Raw genomic sequence first — 22148 nt, 5'->3', positions numbered from 1 at the left:
TTCAAAGGCTTTAAATCAGCACATTTCTCTTTATTCTTTATCAACTCTGTTAGTTTCTCTCAGTTTTCTGTGGAATGAAGCTAACAGCAGGCTAATAAGATGCTGACCAATAGGTTTCTATTAAAGGTTGTAATTTGTATATGAAAAAGTGCTTTGGCTCAGCAGGGATCAGCTTACAGGTAGAATACAGCTGCTGGATGGGATTAGCATGTCATAGCTATCTACCAAACTGCTAACTGGGGGATTTCAGGCCATCTATGGATCATTTTTGCTAACTGTTTATTCAGCTTAGGCTCACAGGGCTGCAGCCTGTGCCCTAGCTGTCATAGGGCAAGAGGCGTGGTCCACCTGCACAGGTGAGCAGTCCATCACAGGGCCAACAGAGAGAGACAGAGAAGCACTCTCTCACATCCACACCTACAGCCAATTTAGAAGCACCAATGAACCTAAGCAGCATTTCATTGGACTGTGGGAGAACATCCAACCTCCACAGAAAGGCCAACAAGCTTCAACCTACAACCTTCTTGCTTTAAGGCACTAGTGCGAACCACTTTTCCCCATTTCAGCCCAAATCCTGCATCTTCCTGTTTCTGACTCCAGGCCAGCTCCACTAACACTTTCTCATCAGACACTGCCACCTAGTGGAGGAAGTCTTAGTTCCATTTGAAGCTTCAGATGACAGTTAGTTCCTTTACAAAGAGGTGGAGGTGGTGGGGCCACAGCACCATCATCACTGAGTGCCATAGGACACTTAACCTTTGTTTCCATATGCTGGGAACTTCCTGTTGTTCCAAGGAGGACTGGAAAATGTGTGAAAATCTCCCAGTCAGTTCCTCACAGCACACTTCAATCATTTCCCTCCCACAGCATCAGGACCAGGGCTTTTTCTCTCTTTGGTCCCACTAAGAGATTTCCACACAAACACCTCATCAGTGGGACTCTCAGAGCTACCAGCCCTTTGCTACAATCACAAAGCTCTTCATTGAAATCAATGATATCAAAGCTGGAATCCAATGAGTCCAAGTCTTCTGCTGATTCAGCATCACTTTCATCTTTGCTCCTTGTTCTGCATCCCCACCATGGACTTCATTCCTTTCCAAGCCAGCCTTGAGTGTCCTTTATTCAGCTCATCCTCTGCTTTACTTTTACACCTGATTTTAGCTGCTTTATCTCTCTTTCAACAAGTTTCTGTGCCTCAATCTTTTTCTTCTCTCCCTCATAACAAGACAGCTTCTTCTGCCTGAGAACATGTTGGAGTGATTTACTAATCCAGGGCTGCTTATTGGGGAAAATACTTCCTGTTTCCAAAGTAATCCCCATTTTTCCCAGAAAGAAATGTAAGTAGAAATCGATGATCTAAGTGAGAACATGAGCCTTTAAAAAGTCCCAGTGGGTGCAGTCAAAGCAGTCCCTCAGTCCCAGTATAGAGTCTTTGGTCCAGACTGGAACAACTGTGTGCCCAGTTTGAGCTCTCTTCAGTGCTGTGACCTGACAGACCCAGAGGGGCCATCACATCACATTTAGAAGCTCCCCTAATGGAGCCACAACACATGTCCAACACTTAGTCTGTCTTGTTGGACCAACTGGAAGAAATGATTCAAGGACTTAGTCACAGAACAGAGATTCAAATCTCCAAAATCCAACTGGCTGCATCAGGACATATAGTCTGAAACTCTGCACAGTTTCCTGTTTGAAGCTGCTTCCTGTTGGCTTCAGCTGTTTGGAGTTTCCATTTTCTAAACTTCTACATTCTGAACCTTCTTCAGCTCTGAACAGATGATGAAACACTGAATGATTTCAAGCTCACACTTTGTCTAATAAACTTACATCTTTCATTCTTTATACAGATTGAGGAGCTGTGGTTTGTCAGAGATCAGCTGTGATTATCTGGCAGCAGCACTGAAGTCCAACCCCTCCCATCTGAGAGTGCTGGACCTGAGAGGAAACAACCTGAAGGATCCAGATGTGAAGCAGCTGTCTGATCTTCAGCAGAGTCCAGACTACAGACTGGAGACTCTGGAGTAAGTAGAGTGATGGAGTGAGTGGGTGGTGCTGTCAGCAGTATTGTACTAAACACAGTCAGTATGAAACAAAGATCCAGTGTTTCCTGTAAAGCTGCAGCTTCTCAGTGAAGCTGTGAGAGGAGAATGGTGACAGGCTTCAGGATTGGACACAAACACTTCCTGTTTCTGACCTTTATGGTCACCATGGTAACGGCTGACACGCTCTGATCAAATGCTGTCAACAGCCAATCAGCTCTCTGAACAAAGCAGCACGCAGACCAATGACTGCATTCATTTCCAAGTTTAAAGCAGTGAAGAACACAGTCTGTAGGTGAGGAAGAATTTAGTGAGAGCAGATGTTTGGATGGAATTCCTCCAGTTAACAGCTGGAACCGTCCATCTGGATTGTTGGGCTTGTTGTTGGGGTTCCTACAGAGCTCAGAGTGGACACACCAAGGTTCTTCTAATGAATGAAAGTCCAAACTCAAACTAGGAGGGAAAAACATTTTCATCAACTTCAATAAAAATCCAAAGATTAGAAAAAGTGAAGCAACAATGAGTCCTAGTACAGTCCCAGCACTGAAGTCCCTGCTGCTCTTTATACTGGATGTGCTGCATCACTGACTGACAGCTGATGAAGAGTCTCTGGAAACACTCGTTTATCTCCTCTGCTCTTCCTTCTTCTCTCTGCAGGTGGTGGTGATGATGGTAAACAGGACGGTGTGTGTGCTGAGAGAGGAGGAGCTGTGTCCTGATGATCCAGAGAGGTTGAAGCAGCAGCAGCTTGTGTGTAGAGACGCTCTGACTGGGCCATGTTACTGGGAGGTGGAGAGGAGAGCTTCATCCAGCAGTGACTGACAGAGGAATGAGAAGAAGTGCAGATGACTGTCAGTGCTGCAGAGTGAACTGCTCTGAGAACAGCTCCACTGTCAGACACAATGTAGAGTCCAGCATCATCCCTGTGTGTCCCTCTGGATCTGACAGAGGATCATCAGTGTATCTGGACTGCTCTGCTGCTGCTCTGTCCTTCTACAGTCTCTGCACAGTCTCTGTCTGACTCTGGCTTCAGACCCTCCTGGATCAAACTCACCTGGAAAGACTTTCAAACATCACTCAATAGATTTGAATACAGAATATATTTGATATATACTGTAGATGTACTGTAGAGTTGCAGTTTGTCACTTGTAAATACAGTCTGTGAGCAGCTGTGAGCTGAAAGATCTTTCTAGAAACACGAAATGTTTTCACTCTTCTGTTGCTTTTTCATATATTTCCACAACATTAATATTGATCCCACCTGTCTCACCTGTTTCATGCTTTTATACATAATAACAGGACACGTGTGATCTGAGCGCTGCTGTGGTTGCTGTGCTGCACGTCTTCATTTAGATAACAGAGACATCTAGTGGTTCAGAGGGAGAACTGCAGGAGGTGGAGCTGTGTTTTAGCATGGAAAACTTTTTATCTTTTAGGCGCAGATACAAATATGACAAGTATCAGTGTGAGATACAAAAGGTCACATCAGTCAGCAGAGGGAACAGTGATCACACAGCAATGTAAGAATAGAAACATAACAGTGAATCTGGACATGTATACAGATGGAAGCAAACAAACAGGATGTAACACTACATTAAAGCCACAAATGGAAGAAAACAAACACAAAGGAAAATATATTTGATCTCAGGAATCCAAATCAGATGCTTTAGAGCAGGGGTCGGCAACCCTGGGCACGCGTGTCACAGCTGCCACGTGAAGGGTTAACTGATGGCACGACCATAGCTGGACTGGCCATCGGGCATACTGATGGTGATTTTTCGTTTTTATGGGCTGATGATGTTTTTTTATTTTTTTGTAACGGTATAAACAATGGAAGGTGGTGGATTGGCCGGATGCTGGTCGATATGTAAAAATAAGTCAGTTGTTTGGTGGTGGCTATGGCGGAGCTTCCACAGAGGCAGCAGGTGGATGAGGGAAAGGGGAGGCAGGAGGAGCAGAGACCCGAGGCGGCCGCCGGTCCGAGTGTCAGGTGAACTGAACTTCAGGTAAGAAGTTATGACCTGCAGTCTGTCTGGGTCAGATATAAACCAAGTTTAGGTGCAGTTTATTTTCCTTGTGCTGACTTTTTACAGTCAGTTATAATAACTCCCACTCAGAGGAGACCAGAGATCACATTAACATGTGTGTCTCTGTATTAAGAAACATGACATATTGGCCCAGTTTATTTTTCTTATCATTGTTGTGAGGAGACCATAAATAGCATTTGTATTTTCTGTTGTACAGTTCATTTGCTGTTATGGATAAAAAGTCTTTCTTTGTTTCAAAATAGCTGATAAATATTCGCTGATAGCTGCAAACATCTGCGCACAAATATAATCCTATGAAGTGGTTCTATATAGTGTGTAATTTATTGCTAATGCAATCATATGGCACATTGACTTCTGAGGAAATGTTAGATGCACTCATCATCAGAAAGATTGCCGACCTAAACCAGGGGGTTTAGAGCATCTTGGAATTTTTGTGGTTTGTTTTCTTTAAGTCATTTCACAGATTTTCTCCATAATTTCAATTCCTTGAATAAAACAACAAACTTAGGGGATGATTTTGTAATCCAACTTTATGTATGAAAGATTTGACTAAACGTAAAACAATCTTCCAACTCAGTCGTCATTCTTATCTTGTGAAATCAAACCAAACGTTCTGTTGTCTCTAAATCAGGGATTGATGAAATCTTTGGTTGCATCCATTTATGAACATGTTCTCATTCATATTAAATCGTAGTCTAAGTCCTTCTTTAGAGGGATAAATGTCATTCATTATCTTCAAATGTGTTTCTGTTGTTTTGGGGGGACGTTTGAAGTCCATTGTTCAAAGTCTGTTAATGAAACTTTATGAAGTTTATGTAGGATGTTTTTCCTATTTTGTATTTGTTTGAATTATGATGTATTTCTGACTCTTGCTGCCATGATGCCAGGTCTCTCTTGAAAACAACATTTTTAATCTCAATTAAATTTTCACCTGGAGAAATAAAGATGATAATAATAATTTTGTCTTCAGGGAATCATTTCTCTGTAAAACAGCTTCTTCTGAAACTCTTGTTACATTTCTTGTTTATTGTTTGCTGGTTGTAGAAAAATGTCATCGTCTCTGTGTGAACTTAAACTCTACATGTGGTGTCAGCTATAAACGAGCTCTAGAGTCTAATAACGATGCTTTTATTATTGTCTGGTATCCAACCTAACCCTGGGCCTCTGGCTGAATGTGAAACACCAGCAGATGTTAAAAACTGTCTGGGTTACACGTGCATCACGTCGTGTGCTTCCTAACATGGATATGATTGGAATCTGGGCCTGTTCAAGCGGTGCTGGTATCGTTGTTGTTTCTGAGACTTTCCAAATCTTTACTGGATAAAAACGTAGCAACTGATGGATTTAACATTTAGCACTCAGACTGTCCCAGAAAAGGCGGAGGTCTGGAAGTTTATGTGAAGCTCTGTCTTGCTGCTCAAGTCTTGTTCTCTCCATCTGCACCTCAGCCATTTGAAATCTTGGCCTTAACTATTGATCTGTTTGGAAATCAGACTGTTGTTGGCTGCTATCAGCCTCCACCTGCTTCCCCCAGCACATCACCGTCTCTGGTTCAACTTTTATCTGAGCTGCATTTTAATGACGTCTTTCAGATGGATGATTTTCATTGGGACTGGCTTTCTTCTGTGTCTGATGATTTTAAGGCACGCTGCTTGTTTTTAAAACTGACTCAAATTATTTAAAGCCTCACACGCCTTGATCCTAAACACCCAGATAAATCTGCTCTTATTGACCTTTTTTAACTAATATGCTGCGTAAGTTTTCCACATCTGCAGTTTTTGCCAACGACCTGAGTGATCACTGCGTAGTTGGTGCTGTGAGAAACACTAAAATCTCACGCTCCGAGCCCGCATCAGTTTGAACTGGGGTCGTATTAAACAGGCTGACAATGTCAGTTTGGGAACATTTACAGGAGAGTTGTGTCTACTTTGTGGACAGACACGCCCCTTTTTGCCAGGTCAGGGTGAAAGGTCGGGACAGGCCTGGTTTGGTTCAGTACCGGCCGATCTCCTACATGAGAGAAACCAGGCCTGGGCAGGAAGTCTGGCTCTGATGCCGATTGGCTACGTTTTCATTAGCTGTGTAATCGGATTACTGCCTCCATCATCAAGATGTAACTATTTTTTACTTTAACGACTGACAGTCCAAACGACCGTAGGAGGTTTTGGCAAACTATAAAGTGTCTCTGCCAGCTGTGACTCCTCAGAGCTTCCTCCTCACTTAAATATCGACTCCACTCCTGTGTCAGACAAAACTGAAATGTTGCTTTAACAAACACTTTGTTGCTTCTTGCTCTTTGTTCAGCACAGTATCTGATGGTAAACTTGTTGCACACAACTCTGCTCGTAGTTCCTGCTTACTGATACCTTTTCCTTCACACCTGTCACAGTAGAAGAGGTTTGTAAGGCTTTGAATAGCCCCAACACCAGAAACTCGTCCTCACAATCGTTCTCCTTCCTTCTTGCACTTGGCTGCAAATATCATAGCTGAGCCAGTGTCTTATATTTTTAATCTTTCTCTACAACAGAAGAACACCACTATACTCTGTGTTCTCTGGTTAACTGGTCCTCATTGGTCTTACACAGGATGGTCCATTAGTATCATTTTATCTATCAATCTGTTTCTGGGTTACTGCCTCCTATTCATCAGAGTACATGTTAGGCAAACAGTTTAGTCACAGCCTGCAGTCTCAGGACATCATTACATCCACTGTTCCATCAGTTCATGCAGAGCTTGGGAAGAAGGCGTTCTCCTTTTCTGCTCCGTCTTCATGGAAAACATAACCGAAGGATTTAAGGCTCTCCGTTGATTTCACTTGCAGACTTCAAAAGACGTACACATGTTTTTGTGAAACCATCTCTGGGAACTTGTTCTCGTTTTTAATGTGACTGAGTACATTACACAAACTTTTCTCTTATTGTTGTAATTTTAACATGTGTGTCTGGAACAGGTCTCTCTTGTAAATGAGACATTGAGTCTCAATGAGCCGACCTGTATAAATAAAGCTTCAATTACAAAGTCCTTTGTATAAAAGCTCCTTCAGCTGCCAGTGGGACGTGCTGTGGCTCTATCGGTTGCAGAGCCTTTATATTGTTAGTTAGAAACTACAAATATAATGGCTCACTGTATTTCAGAATCAGAGAAACTTTATTAATCCAGGAGGGAAACTGAGTTGTCATAGCAGCAAATATACAAGAAACAACAAGCACTCATATAAAGTGAGTGTAGAAACAGAGTTATGATAAATAAATATTCAGATAAATAATATCAATATATAATATAAATAATCTATAATCCAGTTTTGAGTTCCCTCCCCAGACACCTTAACGCCCACTCACATCCTGGGCCATCTGACCTCAGGAAATCACATGATAGGGTGGGGCCAGGTTTCACAATGAGCTCACCCGAAACCCTGGCTGATTAGGACCCCCACCCGCTTTCACACCTTGGCTCATGTGATTACGTAGAGGATCATCAGGGGGTCCTTTGTCCCTCTTTGGGGGGAAACTCCCACTGGGTTTAAATCTGGGACTCCCCACCAACTGACCCTTAGAACTGAAGAAGCTTCTCAGATGAGAGGTGAAACGTCTTCAAGCAACTCAAAGAAGTCCAGACGCTTTTCTTTGCAAGCTCCTTAGTCTACAATGACCTGGATGACTGAGAACCGTCACAGACAACTCAGTCCCATATTTTAGGTTATTCTGAATAAATCGTTCATGCCCTCTCTTTGGAAAGAAGCTGTTGTGGTTCCTGGTCCTAAATCTAGTCGTCCAAAAGTTCTAAACGACTTCAGGCCTGCTGCCCTCACCTCAGTCTTTGAAAAAATCATCAGAAATGTGATTATGGAAGACACTGAACTTCAGCTTGATTCAATGCAGATTGCACATAAGCCCAATAGAGGAGTGGAGGACGTGCTTTTGATTCTACTTCACCTGATTGTCAAACATGTAGAGAGTAAAGGACTTCAGTTCATCGATTTCTCTTCTGCTTTCAATAACACAGCCCCAGATTTGAATCAAAAGACTTTTAGAACAGTTTGAAATCCGGACAAACCTGATCAAGTGCAGTCATATAAATATCTTGATGACAAATGCTATTATTTTTCTGTAAAGCAAATTGACCTAAAAGTAAAGTAACCTTGATATGTCAGGATGTAGATGTCCCACCCAACAACGTCACCCAGCCCTGAAACATCGGTACTGTTCAAGGCAGCATTGCTGGCCACACGTCCATCAGAGTGTTTCTTTGGACTTCATGGTGTTGCTGCTCCCAGTATTCTCTGAGACAACCTCTGAGGCCGTCACAGAGCAGCTGTATTTGTACTGACATTACATTACACACAGGTGCACTCTATTTAGTCATTAGCACTCATCAGGCAATGTCTATGGGCAACTGACTGCACTCAGACCAAAGGGGGCTGAATAATAATGCACATAACAATTCTCTTCACTCTGCTGACAAGAGATTCAACCCCCACTATGAGCACCTTCTAAAGAGCACCATTGAAAGTATCCTCACCAACTGCATCACTGTGTGGTATGACTCCTGCACTGGGTCCTGCAGGAAAAATATGACAACGGGTAGTGAGAGCAGTGGAGAGGATTGCAGGGTCCTCTCTTGCCTCCCTCCCCAGGAGATCTACTGTGCCTGCCTCATTCGAAAGGTCCTCTTCATTACAGGTGACTCCACTCATCTCTTCAACAGCGTCTTCAGTTTGCTGCCATCAGGAAGGATACTGAAGAGACCTTTTGACCTTTACATTTTCGTTAATATCTTTAAAACAGAAGCAGCAGAAACGAGAATTTTAGCAGCACAAACCAGCACAAGCGTAGCACAGTTGATTGACACCAGTTTTGTTTGATTTAATTAATGTGGGGGGGCTGGTTGACCTCTGGGGACCTCTAGAAATTTTCTTGAATATCTTTAAAATGATAGCAGCACAAACAAAAATTTTTACAGCACAAACGTAGCATAAACGTTTGATACCACTTTTGTTGGATTTGAAGAAGGTGGGGGGTCGCGGGAAAAACCAGCAAAAGAACTCGAGCAGCCGGGCTATGTAAAAGGTGTAGGGGGGCATGTTTGCGGTCACGTCCAGCGGGTGTGTGGGCTGTTTGAGTCATCTGTTACCAGGCAAACTCCAATGCAGCAGGCTGCTGAACACACACAGGCCTCCTGCATCCTCCTCTTCAGCTCTGCTTGCCCGATATCGTGACCTAAGCAGGGTCAGGCCTGGTCAGTACTTGGATGGGAGACCGCCTGGGAAAACCAGGTTCTGTAAGCTTTTGCACTTCCACACACAAACTGCAGAGGGCACTTCTGCTCCTGCTTGTGCTTAGAGGCATGAGAAGTTAACATTTATGGGTGATAAAATCCTTTTTCTATATTTTTAACATGAGAATATCAGTTTTCCATCTTGTGTTCCAGAGTAATCGGACAAAAGACAAACGTAGAACAAGGAAAAAAGAGGCCAAGTGTCTCACCTATAAAACAAAATGACTGTTTTCTGAATAGTCTCACACAGATAAACATTTGCAGGGAATACCTTTTCCTTCAAAACAAACGTCACAGACTGTGTTTTTCTTTACTGATTGTATTTGAGTAGAAACTCAGATTAAAATGGCATCAGTGCTCATAAAATGATTTAACTGTAAAAGTAGGTGTAGTGGATCACTTTGCATAGATCTAGATAAAAGTGCTGTAAGCAAAGACTACAGTGGTCATTGAGCAGCTGTTCCTATAATGTGAATCTGGGATAAAGGCACAGATTATTTGTTTGCCTTTGTTTCCTGGTTCTTTCTTTCTTATCCAAATGGAAAAAGAGAGCATAAAAGTACTGTTTACAAGCAGCTTATCTATCTCATTGTGCCCACTATCATAAAATCTTGGTTGACTGAGCACTGAGCCATCTACCACTCGAAATTGAACCTGTGTGGGACAACAACAAAGTCCAGTATACTAAGTTTCAGTAATGTGCAGTTTTTTCTGTGGAAGATGTAAATCTAAATAGATGTCCTATTGTATGCATAATATACCACTGAACTTTATAAAACAACTTCTAAAAGCAAATTTCGATTTATTTTAGATTTTCTCAAATCCAAACAGTGCTAAAAGCATGCACACAGTCAAATATTTTTCATACGAGGTGCTGAAGGTTCTGCAATGTTCTGTCAGTGCGCCCCAGGGCAGCTGTGGCTACAATGTAGCTGCCATCACCAGTGTGTGAATGTGTGAATGATGTATCTGTGGCTTTTTGTCACACTTGGAAACCACGGTGTTGTGCAGCTATTTGCCTTGTTGCAGGGTTTTTAAAAAACTGCAGTTTTGATTTTAGTGAAAGACACCGTCTCATGACTCATTGAGTGCCGCGACTGACGAGCCAATCTGTGGCCTGCAGTCTGACGATGTCACATTTCCTGACTGCTTGGAACCCCGACTAAGTCGTCCTGTAGCCCACATCATAATGTTTCCATCTCTCTGCTTGACTGCGGGGATGCTACTTTTTGCATCACACTCCTATTTCAAAAGGTCAGTTAAAGCCACATAATTGGAATTTGGTTTCATCTCCCCACAGCACTTTCTCCAAAGTCTTCCCTGAATCATTTAGATGTTCACTGGCACTTGAGATGGGCCTATACATGTTTCTCCTTGAACAGGTAGCTACCCTATGTTAGCCTAGCTTTCTATCACTGATGCTCTGTGTGTATTGTTATGGTTCAAAATATGGGGATGGAGACAAGAGACAAGAGAAAAAAATCACAATAACAACACTGGTCCGGCCGGGTTAAGTCAAACGATGATTTTAATGATCACACGCGTGGGAGATGGACACTGATGCAGACAGCCTCAGATCTCAAAATGGTGGAGCATTGCTCAAACTCTTATAGCCTCTGGTTCTCCCACCTTATCATAAAAGCCTAAACATTCACATGCTTTTCTCTCACACGGCGCCTAAGCTACGACCTTGGCTCCCCGTTTATCTGCTCCTGCTGAGTTGGGGCAGAAAACTCCAGCATGCTCTGTTCTCTTCTAATCAGACAAATAAGGCGATGGCTTTCTGCAGCAGTATTATGCATCATAAAACAATATCATTCATCCACAATAAATCAGCAGTCTAATGTAATGCAAATCAGTTTAACTAATGCAATAGTTATCAGCTTCTTCTAATTCAGGAGAATAATGCAAACTAAAACTACATAATAATTCACAATCTTTAGTTAGGGGTATAACATGGCATAAAATAATATTATAATCTAACAGTATGCTGCTGCCACTCTCTCATGTTACTTAAAAAATTAACCCCACAGCTTCAATAACCGTATCTAAAAATCTCTCAGTGAAAGTTACGGTTGTAGGTTTGGAAACATTTTGGGGTAGCCAGTGTTAAATAGAGACAGGGCCACATTCTTTATCTAGTCATTGTAATGAAAGAAGCACATTAAAAACTATATGAGAGTTTGCTTTTAACAAGCATGTAATGACTCTACTTAGTTTAGGTAGTCTTAGGGAGTCAAACTGAAAGTAGCATTTTGTGGATGTTTTCCCTGCTGCCCGATCCCATCAGTCTCTTAAAGCATCATTTTTTATGCGCCCTGGTGTGACAGTGGTTTCATGGCGCTACAGGTTACCTGAGCACATCAGTTATATTACGGTTGAAAACCAGTGCCCGGCCTTCCAGTGGGTGTTCGACCCCTCGTGCACAGCTCAGGAGTCTAAACGACCCAGCAGTTATGGACATGTGTGTTTTTGGTGTGCTGTCCCTCGTTCTCCCTGCTTGCAGGTATATCTGTGTGTGTGTGTGGATGCCGGAGTTTCTGAGAGCACCTGTTTACAGGCACCTTCAGGCCTGGTGGGTGTGGCCCTGCCAGGTGGTTGGCCACACTTGAAGACCATCACACAGCTGATCAAGCCTTGTCAGAGGAGCTACTTGAGAATGCGGTGGCGCTCTCTCTGACGCTGGATCATTGCGTGACTTCACGTTAGTCTCTCGGCCAGTCAGTACGGATAGTCTGCCGCATTGTATGTGTCTTACGGCTGCCTGTTTGTTATCTCCCCAGGAGAAGCGTGGAGACGAGAGGGCAGCGAGCACGGGGTGCTCAGACACTGAGGAGCGGAGACAAGGAACACTAGCACTGGGAAGAGGACATTTCACGGGAGTCGGGAACGCACTGCGGATTTATTGTTATTTTCCATTCACTGTAAATAAACGCACTGCTTGCATTCAGAGCTCCGTGCCTGGCTCCTCCTTCCTCACATCCCCACGGTTGACGCTGGCCAACCGTGACAAATAGCTTTTCTTAGATTCATTATTAGTTCAACATTGACAAATAGTAGTTGACTAATATCAGGAGCCAAAAAGAAAACAAAAAACAAACTAAATAAATATTTCAGACGCTGAAAATAAATTATTACGGTTGTTTAAATTTGCTGTCAGCAAGTTAGGTCTAATGCATGTAGTCAATCTAATGAATCAATATTACATGTAAAAAGTACAGAACTGAAAATGAAACTAAAATATAACGGTAAATGAACTGGTTCTTGTATAAAACCTTTCTACTCTCTACAACTTGCCTCATTCATGCACTCACTTTTTTCTATGCTTTTTCTCTGTAAGTGCTTTCTATCTAACATTAATACGCATTCATCCTCCCGATGGATGCATCGGAGAGCAACTTGGGGTTAGCGTCTTGCCCAAGGATATTTGGCATGCAGGCTGGAGCAGGCGGGGATTGAACCAGCAACTTTCTGATTAGTAGGTTTCCTGCTCTACCTGAGCTACAGACACCCCAATTTGTGGTGCTCTGGAAACAACACGTTCTCATCCCAACAGGTAACGATGCTATGTGACAAATCATCGGTATGTGTAAATGTGTTTTTTGTTCTAATCATGAATCGCTTTGTAAAACAAGACCTGATAGGGTTAAGGTTAAAGTTATGGTTAGAGTTAATGTTAGGGATAGGGCTGGAATGGACGGCTGGAGCCTCTCCTCCAAGTGTGTGTTACTGCCGCCATCAGCATTCTGTTGTATTCTGTTGTCTGCTTTTCTCTGTAAGCGCTTCGAGCCTGTACTTTTTTGCTTTAGCTGAGTAATGAAGTTGAATCAGTACTTTAACTTTCACTGGAACAATAGTATTTTTACTTCTACTTAAGTGGAGAATGTCTGATCTTTTGCCAACTCTGGCTGTCTCTCAGTCTTGGAATACCCACTTGTTGTCCAGCGGTGTCCTGGGAATATGGGAACTAGACAGACTGGGGAAACAATGGGAGGAGACACAAAGATGGAATCACTTTTACCATCTTTTATGTATTTGCTGGTCGTCTTATTTCTTCTATTTTGCAAGCACAGTGTTGCAATCATTGTCTTTGTGGTACAATGACACAGGTAGAATGCAGGTGTTTTCATGTAACACGATGCCAGAAAGATGAGTAATGTGTTTTGAAGAGAAGATAAAACATCATGTTTGAACAAAGATAAGCAGCAGACACGTCTGTGTGTGAGTTGTTCAGGTTCAGTAAGAAGGTAATATGTCTGCAGAATTTGTAATTCTTATGAAGATATTGCTTGTACAATAAATAAAATCCCTTTAACTTCTTCTGGAGAGTGTCTTTATATATTTAGTCATTTTGGGGCGATCCTTTATTTAGTAGTAACTCTAGTCGGGGATATATATCAGAGTTTACTTTCAGATATGAGCATTGTGTTTCCTGTGGATGAATGAATGAATTATTTATTTATGTAATTTTTGAAAGACTGGCTCATGTAAAATCTCTGAAAGTATGACAAAGCTCTCCTGTTACACTTTATGGACACCTGAGCGTCACCATGAGGGCCTGTCTTTATTCACTTTATTCACTGAAATCCACTTTTATAATGAATTCACAGTAATCACTGACACCTTCAGAGCATTACATTCATTAAAGACGTCTTCTACACCTACTCTTCCAGACGACCGACACATGCTTCAACCACTGCAGGTTAACCAGCCACTCATCAGTAAAGCAAAAACTAAATGTAAATGTCCTCATGTGGAAAAGACTGAAACACAACTCCCATATATCACTAATGTAACAGATCCATTTAGGGAGAGTGAGAACACTAGGCTGGATGTGTTTTAATGCAGGAACATTCATCATGTCTTCAGTTCAACAAATCATTTACATTGAATATGTGAGCTGGATGGTTACACGACACAATGTGATTGTCAACAATAACTGCAATGAACGCTGGTTTGAGGGCGGAGTCAAGGAGGCCATTTACGTGAAAAGGGAAAGACCCTCTCTGAATCAAGGAGGGGGCCTAAGGGTACATCTGTCACCATCTTACAATGCTGTGATTGCAGCCGTTCTCCAACTCTCTGTGAATGGTACTCAGGACCATTGATCAGTGGTTGTTGATCAATGGTCATGAGAATTTGCATAATCATGATTAAGGAACTGACCTCCCAGCCCATTGTTCCTTCAGTCGGCTGGTTTCTCTGACTGAAAACGCTACGTCCAGAAGAACAGAATCAACTTTTGGAGATTTACTTCCCTGATGATTGAGCACGCATCAAGACCTTTTAATCAGGCCAACAAATATCTTGTACTCAATTTTAGCAGCAGCCATTGTGACACTGATGATAAAACTTGTGTAAAAGTGCGAAGCTGTAAAAAAGTAATTATAAAAAAGCGTTTTTGTAGCTGAATGTTACTGGATAGCTGTTTCATCTGTAACACATCAAAATAACCTGCTAAGGTTTAATAGGCTATAAGGAACACACTCACTTCCTGAGCCCTGGGCAATAAGAGACGTTTTGTGTTTTATGATTTATTGATATGTTTGATCCTTTCTGACCTGCGTTAATGAAGCAGTCATTAGAGCACCATGTCCGCTAGAATAGTTCTGTAGTTTGATGCTTGAGTCGTTGCAGACTTGTTGAAACTCCCTCACCCGTCAAAGCAGCGTCTTTGTTATTCGAGTCCAGCAGATGGCAGTGTTTCACTGTCTGACGGCTGTCTGAAGCTTCAGCTGGATTATCCGTTTTCATGTTTGATTAGAGGTTTGTGTGTGTGTGTGTGTGTGTGTGTGGGTTTTTAGCCACGAGTTGTCCACGATAAAGCATATTGAATGGCCTGTCTAATATTGTTAGAATTCTCCTTTGGGTTAGTTTCATTACTCACTCGGGACATTTATTTGGAAAAAGAAAAAAAGAGGGAAAAAAAAGAAAAAAAAAAGAAAAGAATTAAAAATAAATAAATCCTCATAGTTTACATTTACAAATATCAATACTGAATGTTACGTCCCTCTGCAGCTTCTAATCGTCTCAGTGTTTTCAGCTGGTGCTAATTGGCCACACCTAGTCAGGTGTGGATAAAAGCATACCTGAGGCAAGCTTCCCGGCAGTGCACTAGTCTTTGCCTTGGTGGCACCAGCCATTTTAGCCAACCTGGTTTTCCATTTTAGGATGAAACCTCTTCTCACCCACACTCTGCTATTCATCTCTGTTTTTATGTTGCGGCTTTTGAGCCGGGTCGTAACACTGAAGATTACAAAGATCAACATTAAGACCAGTCTGTGCATTCAAAGCAGTGACAGAAAAGAGTGTGGGGCATTAACCCCCACTCACTTCACAGTTCACGTTCACAGCGAGCTTCGTCGAAATTTACAATGAGACCCTGAGGGACCTTGTGTTCACCGGCAAGTCCAGCAAGAGACCTGAGCATGAGATCCGCAAGACAGCCAGCAACGAATTGACAATCACTAATCTCACCTATGAGCGGGTCTCCAATGAGGATCAGGTACAGCAGACAGACATCTGTAGCTCAGAACAAATTAATTTCAAATCTGCTGACAAATTGTTACCAAACTTTGAAAATACATCAAACTTTATCGATGCTCTATGTTTTAAAACGTTCCCTCGTCCTCTCAGGTTCTCCGTCTGATTGCTTTGGCCAATCAGAATCGCTCCACTGCCCAGACAGCCCAGAATGACCGCTCGTCTCGCTCCCACTCAGTCTTCCAGCTGGATATTGAGGGAGTTAATGCCGGCAGGGATGTCAAGTGCAAATGTATCACACTGGAAGTACCAGCATCAGGAATGTGGTTTCTTCTTTTTGGATCTATAATATTTAGTCTGGTTAGTTATTGTTACTGTAACCAGTGCAAAATCTGCTCTGATGACTCAACGTTAATGTTTGAGCCCCTGAGCGCTAAAAGAAGTGTTTTGTAAAGTATTAAAACTACCTTTAATGGAAGGAAAAACGGATCACTGCTTCCTATAAGAGTTGGTTTTCTCTGTGTGTGTAGCCACTCTGTGCCTGGTGGACTTGGCTGGCAGTGAGCGAATGGTGAAGAGCCAGTCTCAGGGTGACCGTTTCAAAGAGATGACCGCCATCAACAGCTCACTGTCCAACCTGGGCGTCGTTATCGCCGCTCTGGCCAAAAAGGTCTGCAGCTGCAGTTTCTGTAGTCTTAGATGTCACACCTGCTTTCTTTACATTTACAGTATTAATGATTTTTTTGGCCTTTGTGTTCCAGGAGACTTACGTAGCTTACAGGAACTCGAAGCTCACGTACCTCCTTCAGGGATGTTTGGGGGGGAAACGGCAAAACGTGAGTTTGTTGACATCACAAATCTTTATAATGACGACACATAAAACTGAAGGAATTTATCCCCAAAAAATATTTAACAGCGTTTGATCTCACCACTTCAGATTGTGACTGTTTATTCTTTGGCACTAATTTTGGATGTCTTTATTTGCAGCTTGATGTTTGTTAACATTGCTCCGGAGCCCGACAGCTTTGGGGAAACTCTGAACTCATTGAGGTTTGCCAGCAAGGTCAGTGCAGTCTTGTTTCCAGTGTTCATTGGACAGAGTACATTAATGATGTCCTTACATCAGCTGTTTATGGTAAACCAAAGCCATACTCCATATCCATTTTAATACCTTGGTGTGTAATTCATACTCACATTTTGTCTGAAGAGTAGGGATGTTCCTGGCGTCTTATTTACTAGTCGACTAATCGAGGGGGAAATAATTAGACTAACCAACTAATGTAAAACTAAGGAACATTCAGATATTGAGTTGATTTTCAGAACTGATTAATAGAAACTGTCAAACTAGACGCAGAGGTATCTTAAACCATTCATCACATTCTGTTAAATACAAATGAAAATGCATTACTACAAAAGATGTTCTATTAAAATATGACAATCATTTGAGAATCTAAAAGTACGTCTAAGTGTGGCGAGAATGATTCAGGTAATACATTATACAGCCGTTTTCTAGTCAGGTTGTGGGGGCAGCAGGAAGGACTACTCCTGACCACAGCTGATAGATGTAAACTGGCTAGCATGACCAAGGATGCTGGGGCCTCCTACTGGTAGGACGTGCCCAGCTGGAACAGCCTCCTGGCCAAGGTGGCTGTCACCTTTTGATGTGAAGGAGTAGTGACTCTACTCTGAGCCCCTCCCCCATTGACTTAACTGCTCTCCTAAAGGAGAGGTTTTCCACCTCTCAGGAAACTAATTTCCTCTGCGTGTATCTGCGATCTCAGTGTTAACAAGAAGATCAGGGTAGATTAATAGATTTATGGCGTTTCTCAACAACAGTGCACCATCTGGTGGTAGATCGCTGCCTAACATTTAGAACACAATGTACCAGCATTGGGCATCAATTAAAATGTTAACAATTAGATTGAACGACTGGTAAGTCTGATACAGACTAGTGACAATTAGTCGACTAGTCACATAAATCCCTGATAGAGCCCACAGAAGTGGCCTGCACCATGTGCGTGACTTGCTTTGCAGTTTAACCACCAAAACACTCGTCTGCAGTGGAATTTCTTTGAGCTAATCGATTCATTTATTTCATTTCTTCTTCTAATTAATGTGGAAAATGGTGGCAAAGGTGGCTGAAATGAGTGATTCCTAGAGTTACATGTCAGTTTACAGCATAGGGATTAAGTTTACAGTATAAATACCACTGAACTGTACAAGGATTTGAAGTTTCACTGTAACTTTAACATTTTTGACAATTTTGTTTTGTTTTCTCCCCCACAGGTGAACGACTGCGTCATCAGGACAGCGACTGCCAACAAAAAGTAGAATTATTAAAAAAAAAACCTGAGTTTTCTACTTTTTAGGTTCATCTCAGGTTTCCACGCTGAGTTGGTCATGACAGTTGCCATGTGTGATGGCATGCCACACATGGTAAGCTCCACACCTCACCACCCGTTGATTCACTTTAGTTTAATTTACAGTCACTACTTTAAAATATTCCATTTATTGTTCAATATCGTTTCTTTATTAAATGTATTCATTTTTCCATCACACCTTCCAATGTTTATATGGCGTGCACACATATTAACCTTGCAAGGTCAAAGCTCTGTTTTATGTTATATTAATACATCTTTGTTTGAGTTACCTGGGGGTTGGTGTCTCCTCCTGTCTGGCAAAGGGCTGGGAGACCTGAAGTACTACTGACAGCCTAATTGGATTGCACCACATGCAGGTGAACGACTGCGTCATCAGGACAACAAAGTAGAAATTATTAAAAGAGTAACTTTTATATATGTGCGTTTAAAGCAGGGTGTCAGTTTTTTTTGTTTTTTTTCCACATATGTTGGATTATGTTTCTATATATATACTTTGTAAAGGGTATTTTAAATGAATGAAAATGAATAAATATGATTGTTTCTTTTACCTGTTTCGATGTCTGCCATATCATTAGTATGTTTCGTGGGAATTAAATGTTTATTTAACATGTACGCTATTACATTTACTCTACAAATAAAACCAAATTTAAAGGCTGTTGCATTTTATTGCCTTTTTTCTTTCCTTTTCTTAAAGTTATGAAGGCATCTTGGATGCCATTTCAGTGAGTGGGGGTTAATGCCCCACACTCTTTTCTGTCACTGCTTTGAATGCACAGACTGGTCTTAATGTTGATCTTTGTAATCTTCAGTGTTACGACCCGGCTCAAAAGCCGCAACATAAAAACAGAGATGAATAGCAGAGTGTGGGTGAGAAGAGGTTTCATCCTAAAATGGAAAACCAGGTTGGCTAAAATGGCTGGTGCCACCAAGGCAAAGACTAGTGCACTGCCGGGAAGCTTGCCTCAGGTATGCTTTTATCCACACCTGACTAGGTGTGGCCAATTAGCACCAGCTGAAAACACTGAGACGATTAGAAGCTGCAGAGGGACGTAACACCTCCTCCCTTAAAAGGGTTCCTCTAGGACCCCTAAACAAATTAAAAGTTCCTCTGAAGCAAGTTGGCATCTTTAAGCATGGATGCCCCTACATGAGGATCTGAAGTTGCCACACTGAACACACAAAAAGTAACATGTGACCAACACAAAAGAGCACAACAGTCAAACCCAAAATGATTACCTGACCTGCTACAACACAAAACCAAAAGTACACTAAAAACAACAAATCCCTTACTTTCCCTACCCTAGTCTTCAGTGGTGTACCAGGCTCGAGGCAACTTTAAACGCGAACTCGAGAGCAGGCAGCAGACCAGAGATATAGTCTCCTACCAAACTCTGAAGCGTACCCCCACCCAGGATAGCCACCAAACACAAACTAAAACAATAAAGCAAAACAACAAACAAGTGCTTCGATGGAAGGGCAGCACAGTCACCCAGCTGAAACACACTAAAGGGAGTTTGCTCAATTACACTGAACACCATCACTCACCCACTTAAAAGCAAAACAAACTGACATTCAGTCTTATGTTATGTATAGTGTGATTTGGCCATCTGAACATGCTACCTATATAAATCCCAGCAGGAAGCATGTTTTAATAGTGTGATTGGGCCATCTGAACATGCTACCTATATAAATCCCAGCAGGAAGCATGTTTTAATAGTGTGATTGGGTCATCTGAACACGCTACCTATATAAATCCCAGCAGGAAGCATGTTTTAATAGTGTGATTTGGCCATCTGAACACGCTACCTATATAAATCCCAGCAGGAAGCATGTTTTAATAGTGTGATTGGGTCATCTGAACACGCTACCTATATAAATCCCAGCAGGAAGCATGTTTTAATAGTGTGATTTGGCCATCTGAACACGCTACCTATATAAATCCCAGCAGGAAGCATGTTTTAATAGTGTGATTGGGCCATGTGAACACGCTACCTATATAAATCCCAGCAGGAAGCATGTTTTAATAGTGTGATTGGGTCATCTGAACACGCTACCTATATAAATCCCAGCAGGAAGCATGTTTTAATAGTGTGATTGGGCCATCTGAACACGCTACCTATATAAATCCCAGCAGGAAGCATGTTTTAATAGTGTGATTGGGTCATCTGAACATCCTACCTATATAAATCCCAGCAGGAAGCATGTTTTAATAGTGTGATTTGGCCATCTGAACACCCTACCTATATAAATCCCAGCAGGAAGCATGTTTTAATAGTGTGATTGGGTCATCTGAACACGCTACCTATATAAATCCCAGCAGGAAGCATGTTTTAATAGTGTGATTTGGCCATCTGAACACGCTACCTATATAAATCCCAGCAGGAAGCATGTTTTAATAGTGTGATTGGGTCATCTGAACATGCTACCTATATAAATCCCAGCAGGAAGCATGTTTTAATAGTGTGATTGGGCCATCTGAACACACTACCTATATAAATCCCAGCAGGAAGCATGTTTTAATAGTGTGATTGGGTCATCTGAACACCCTACCTATATAAATCCCAGCAGGAAGCATGTTTTAATAGTGTGATTGGGTCATCTGAACATGCTACCTATATAAATCCCAGCAGGAAGCATGTTTTAATAGTGTGATTGGGCCATCTGAACACGCTACCTATATAAATCCCAGCAGGAAGCATGTTTTAATAGTGTGATTGGGTCATCTGAACACCCTACCTATATAAATCCAAGCAGGAAGCATGTTTTAATAGTGTGATTTGGCCATCTGAACACGCTACCTATATAAATCCCAGCAGGAAGCATGTTTTAATAGTGTGATTTGGCCATCTGAACATGCTACCTATATAAATCCCAGCAGGAAGCATGTTTTAATAGTGTGATTGGGCCATCTGAACACGCTACCTATATAAATCCCAGCAGGAAGCATGTTTTAATAGTGTGATTGGGTCATCTGAACATGCTACCTATATAAATCCCAGCAGGAAGCATGTTTTAATAGTGTGATTGGGTCATCTGAACACGCTACCTATATAAATCCAAGCAGGAAGCATGTTTTAATAGTGTGATTGGGTCATCTGAACATGCTACCTATATAAATCCAAGCAGGAAGCATGTTTTAATAGTGTGATTGGGTCATCTGAACACCCTACCTATATAAATCCAAGCAGGAAGCATGTTTTAATAGTGTGATTTGGCCATCTGAACATGCTACCTATATAAATCCCAGCAGGAAGCATGTTTTAATAGTGTGATTTGGTCATCTGAACACGCTACCTATATAAATCCAAGCAGGAAGCATGTTTTAATAGTGTGATTGGGTCATCTGAACACGCTACCTATATAAATCCCAGCAGGAAGCATGTTTTAATAGTGTGATTTGGCCATCTGAACACGCTACCTATATAAATCCCAGCAGGAAGCATGTTTTAATAGTGTGATTGGGTCATCTGAACATGCTACCTATATAAATCCCAGCAGGAAGCATGTTTTAATAGTGTGATTGGGTCATCTGAACACGCTACCTATATAAATCCAAGCAGGAAGCATGTTTTAATAGTGTGATTTGGCCATCTGAACACGCTACCTATATAAATCCAAGCAGGAAGCATGTTTTAATAGTGTGATTGGGTCATCTGAACATGCTACCTATATAAATCCCAGCAGGAAGCATGTTTTAATAGTGTGATTGGGTCATCTGAACATGCTACCTATATAAATCCCAGCAGGAAGCATGTTTTAATAGTGTGATTTGGCCATCTGAACACGCTACCTATATAAATCCCAGCAGGAAGCATGTTTTAATAGTGTGATTGGGTCATCTGAACACGCTACCTATATAAATCCCAGCAGGAAGCATGTTTTAATAGTGTGATTGGGCCATCTGAACACGCTACCTATATAAA

General features: G+C 41.8%; 3 protein-coding genes across 3 annotated transcripts in view; all 3 read left to right on the top strand.

The window, feature by feature from the left end:
- The window catches only part of LOC309700558 (protein NLRC3-like), a 191047-nt gene extending 186002 nt beyond the window's left edge, over positions 1-5045 (top strand). The window contains exons 10-11 of the mRNA XM_082524163.1: positions 1848-2021; positions 2697-5045. Of these exons, the coding sequence (XP_082380289.1) occupies positions 1848-2021; positions 2697-2706 (184 nt within the window). The 3' untranslated portion in view covers positions 2707-5045. The remainder of the gene's footprint in view (positions 1-1847; positions 2022-2696) is intronic.
- Positions 1-22148, top strand: part of LOC309700493 (uncharacterized protein) — a 2098293-nt gene that overhangs the window by 428347 nt on the left and 1647798 nt on the right. The gene's annotated exons all lie outside the window — the stretch shown is intronic.
- LOC309697522 (carboxy-terminal kinesin 2-like) lies at positions 15684-18879 on the top strand (the record flags this gene model as incomplete). The annotated part of the gene is given in 7 exon segments (XM_082519486.1): positions 15684-15866; positions 15998-16136; positions 16375-16514; positions 16606-16662; positions 16664-16680; positions 16832-16907; positions 18131-18879. Coding segments are annotated over 7 exon segments (657 nt in total), but the record flags the coding sequence as incomplete, so codon positions are not given.

The sequence above is a fragment of the Aulonocara stuartgranti genome (assembly GCF_965226115.1).
Source record: "Aulonocara stuartgranti genome assembly, chromosome: 3".
NCBI lineage: Eukaryota > Metazoa > Chordata > Actinopteri > Cichliformes > Cichlidae > Aulonocara > Aulonocara stuartgranti.
This window is presented reverse-complemented; position numbering and strand designations above follow the sequence as displayed.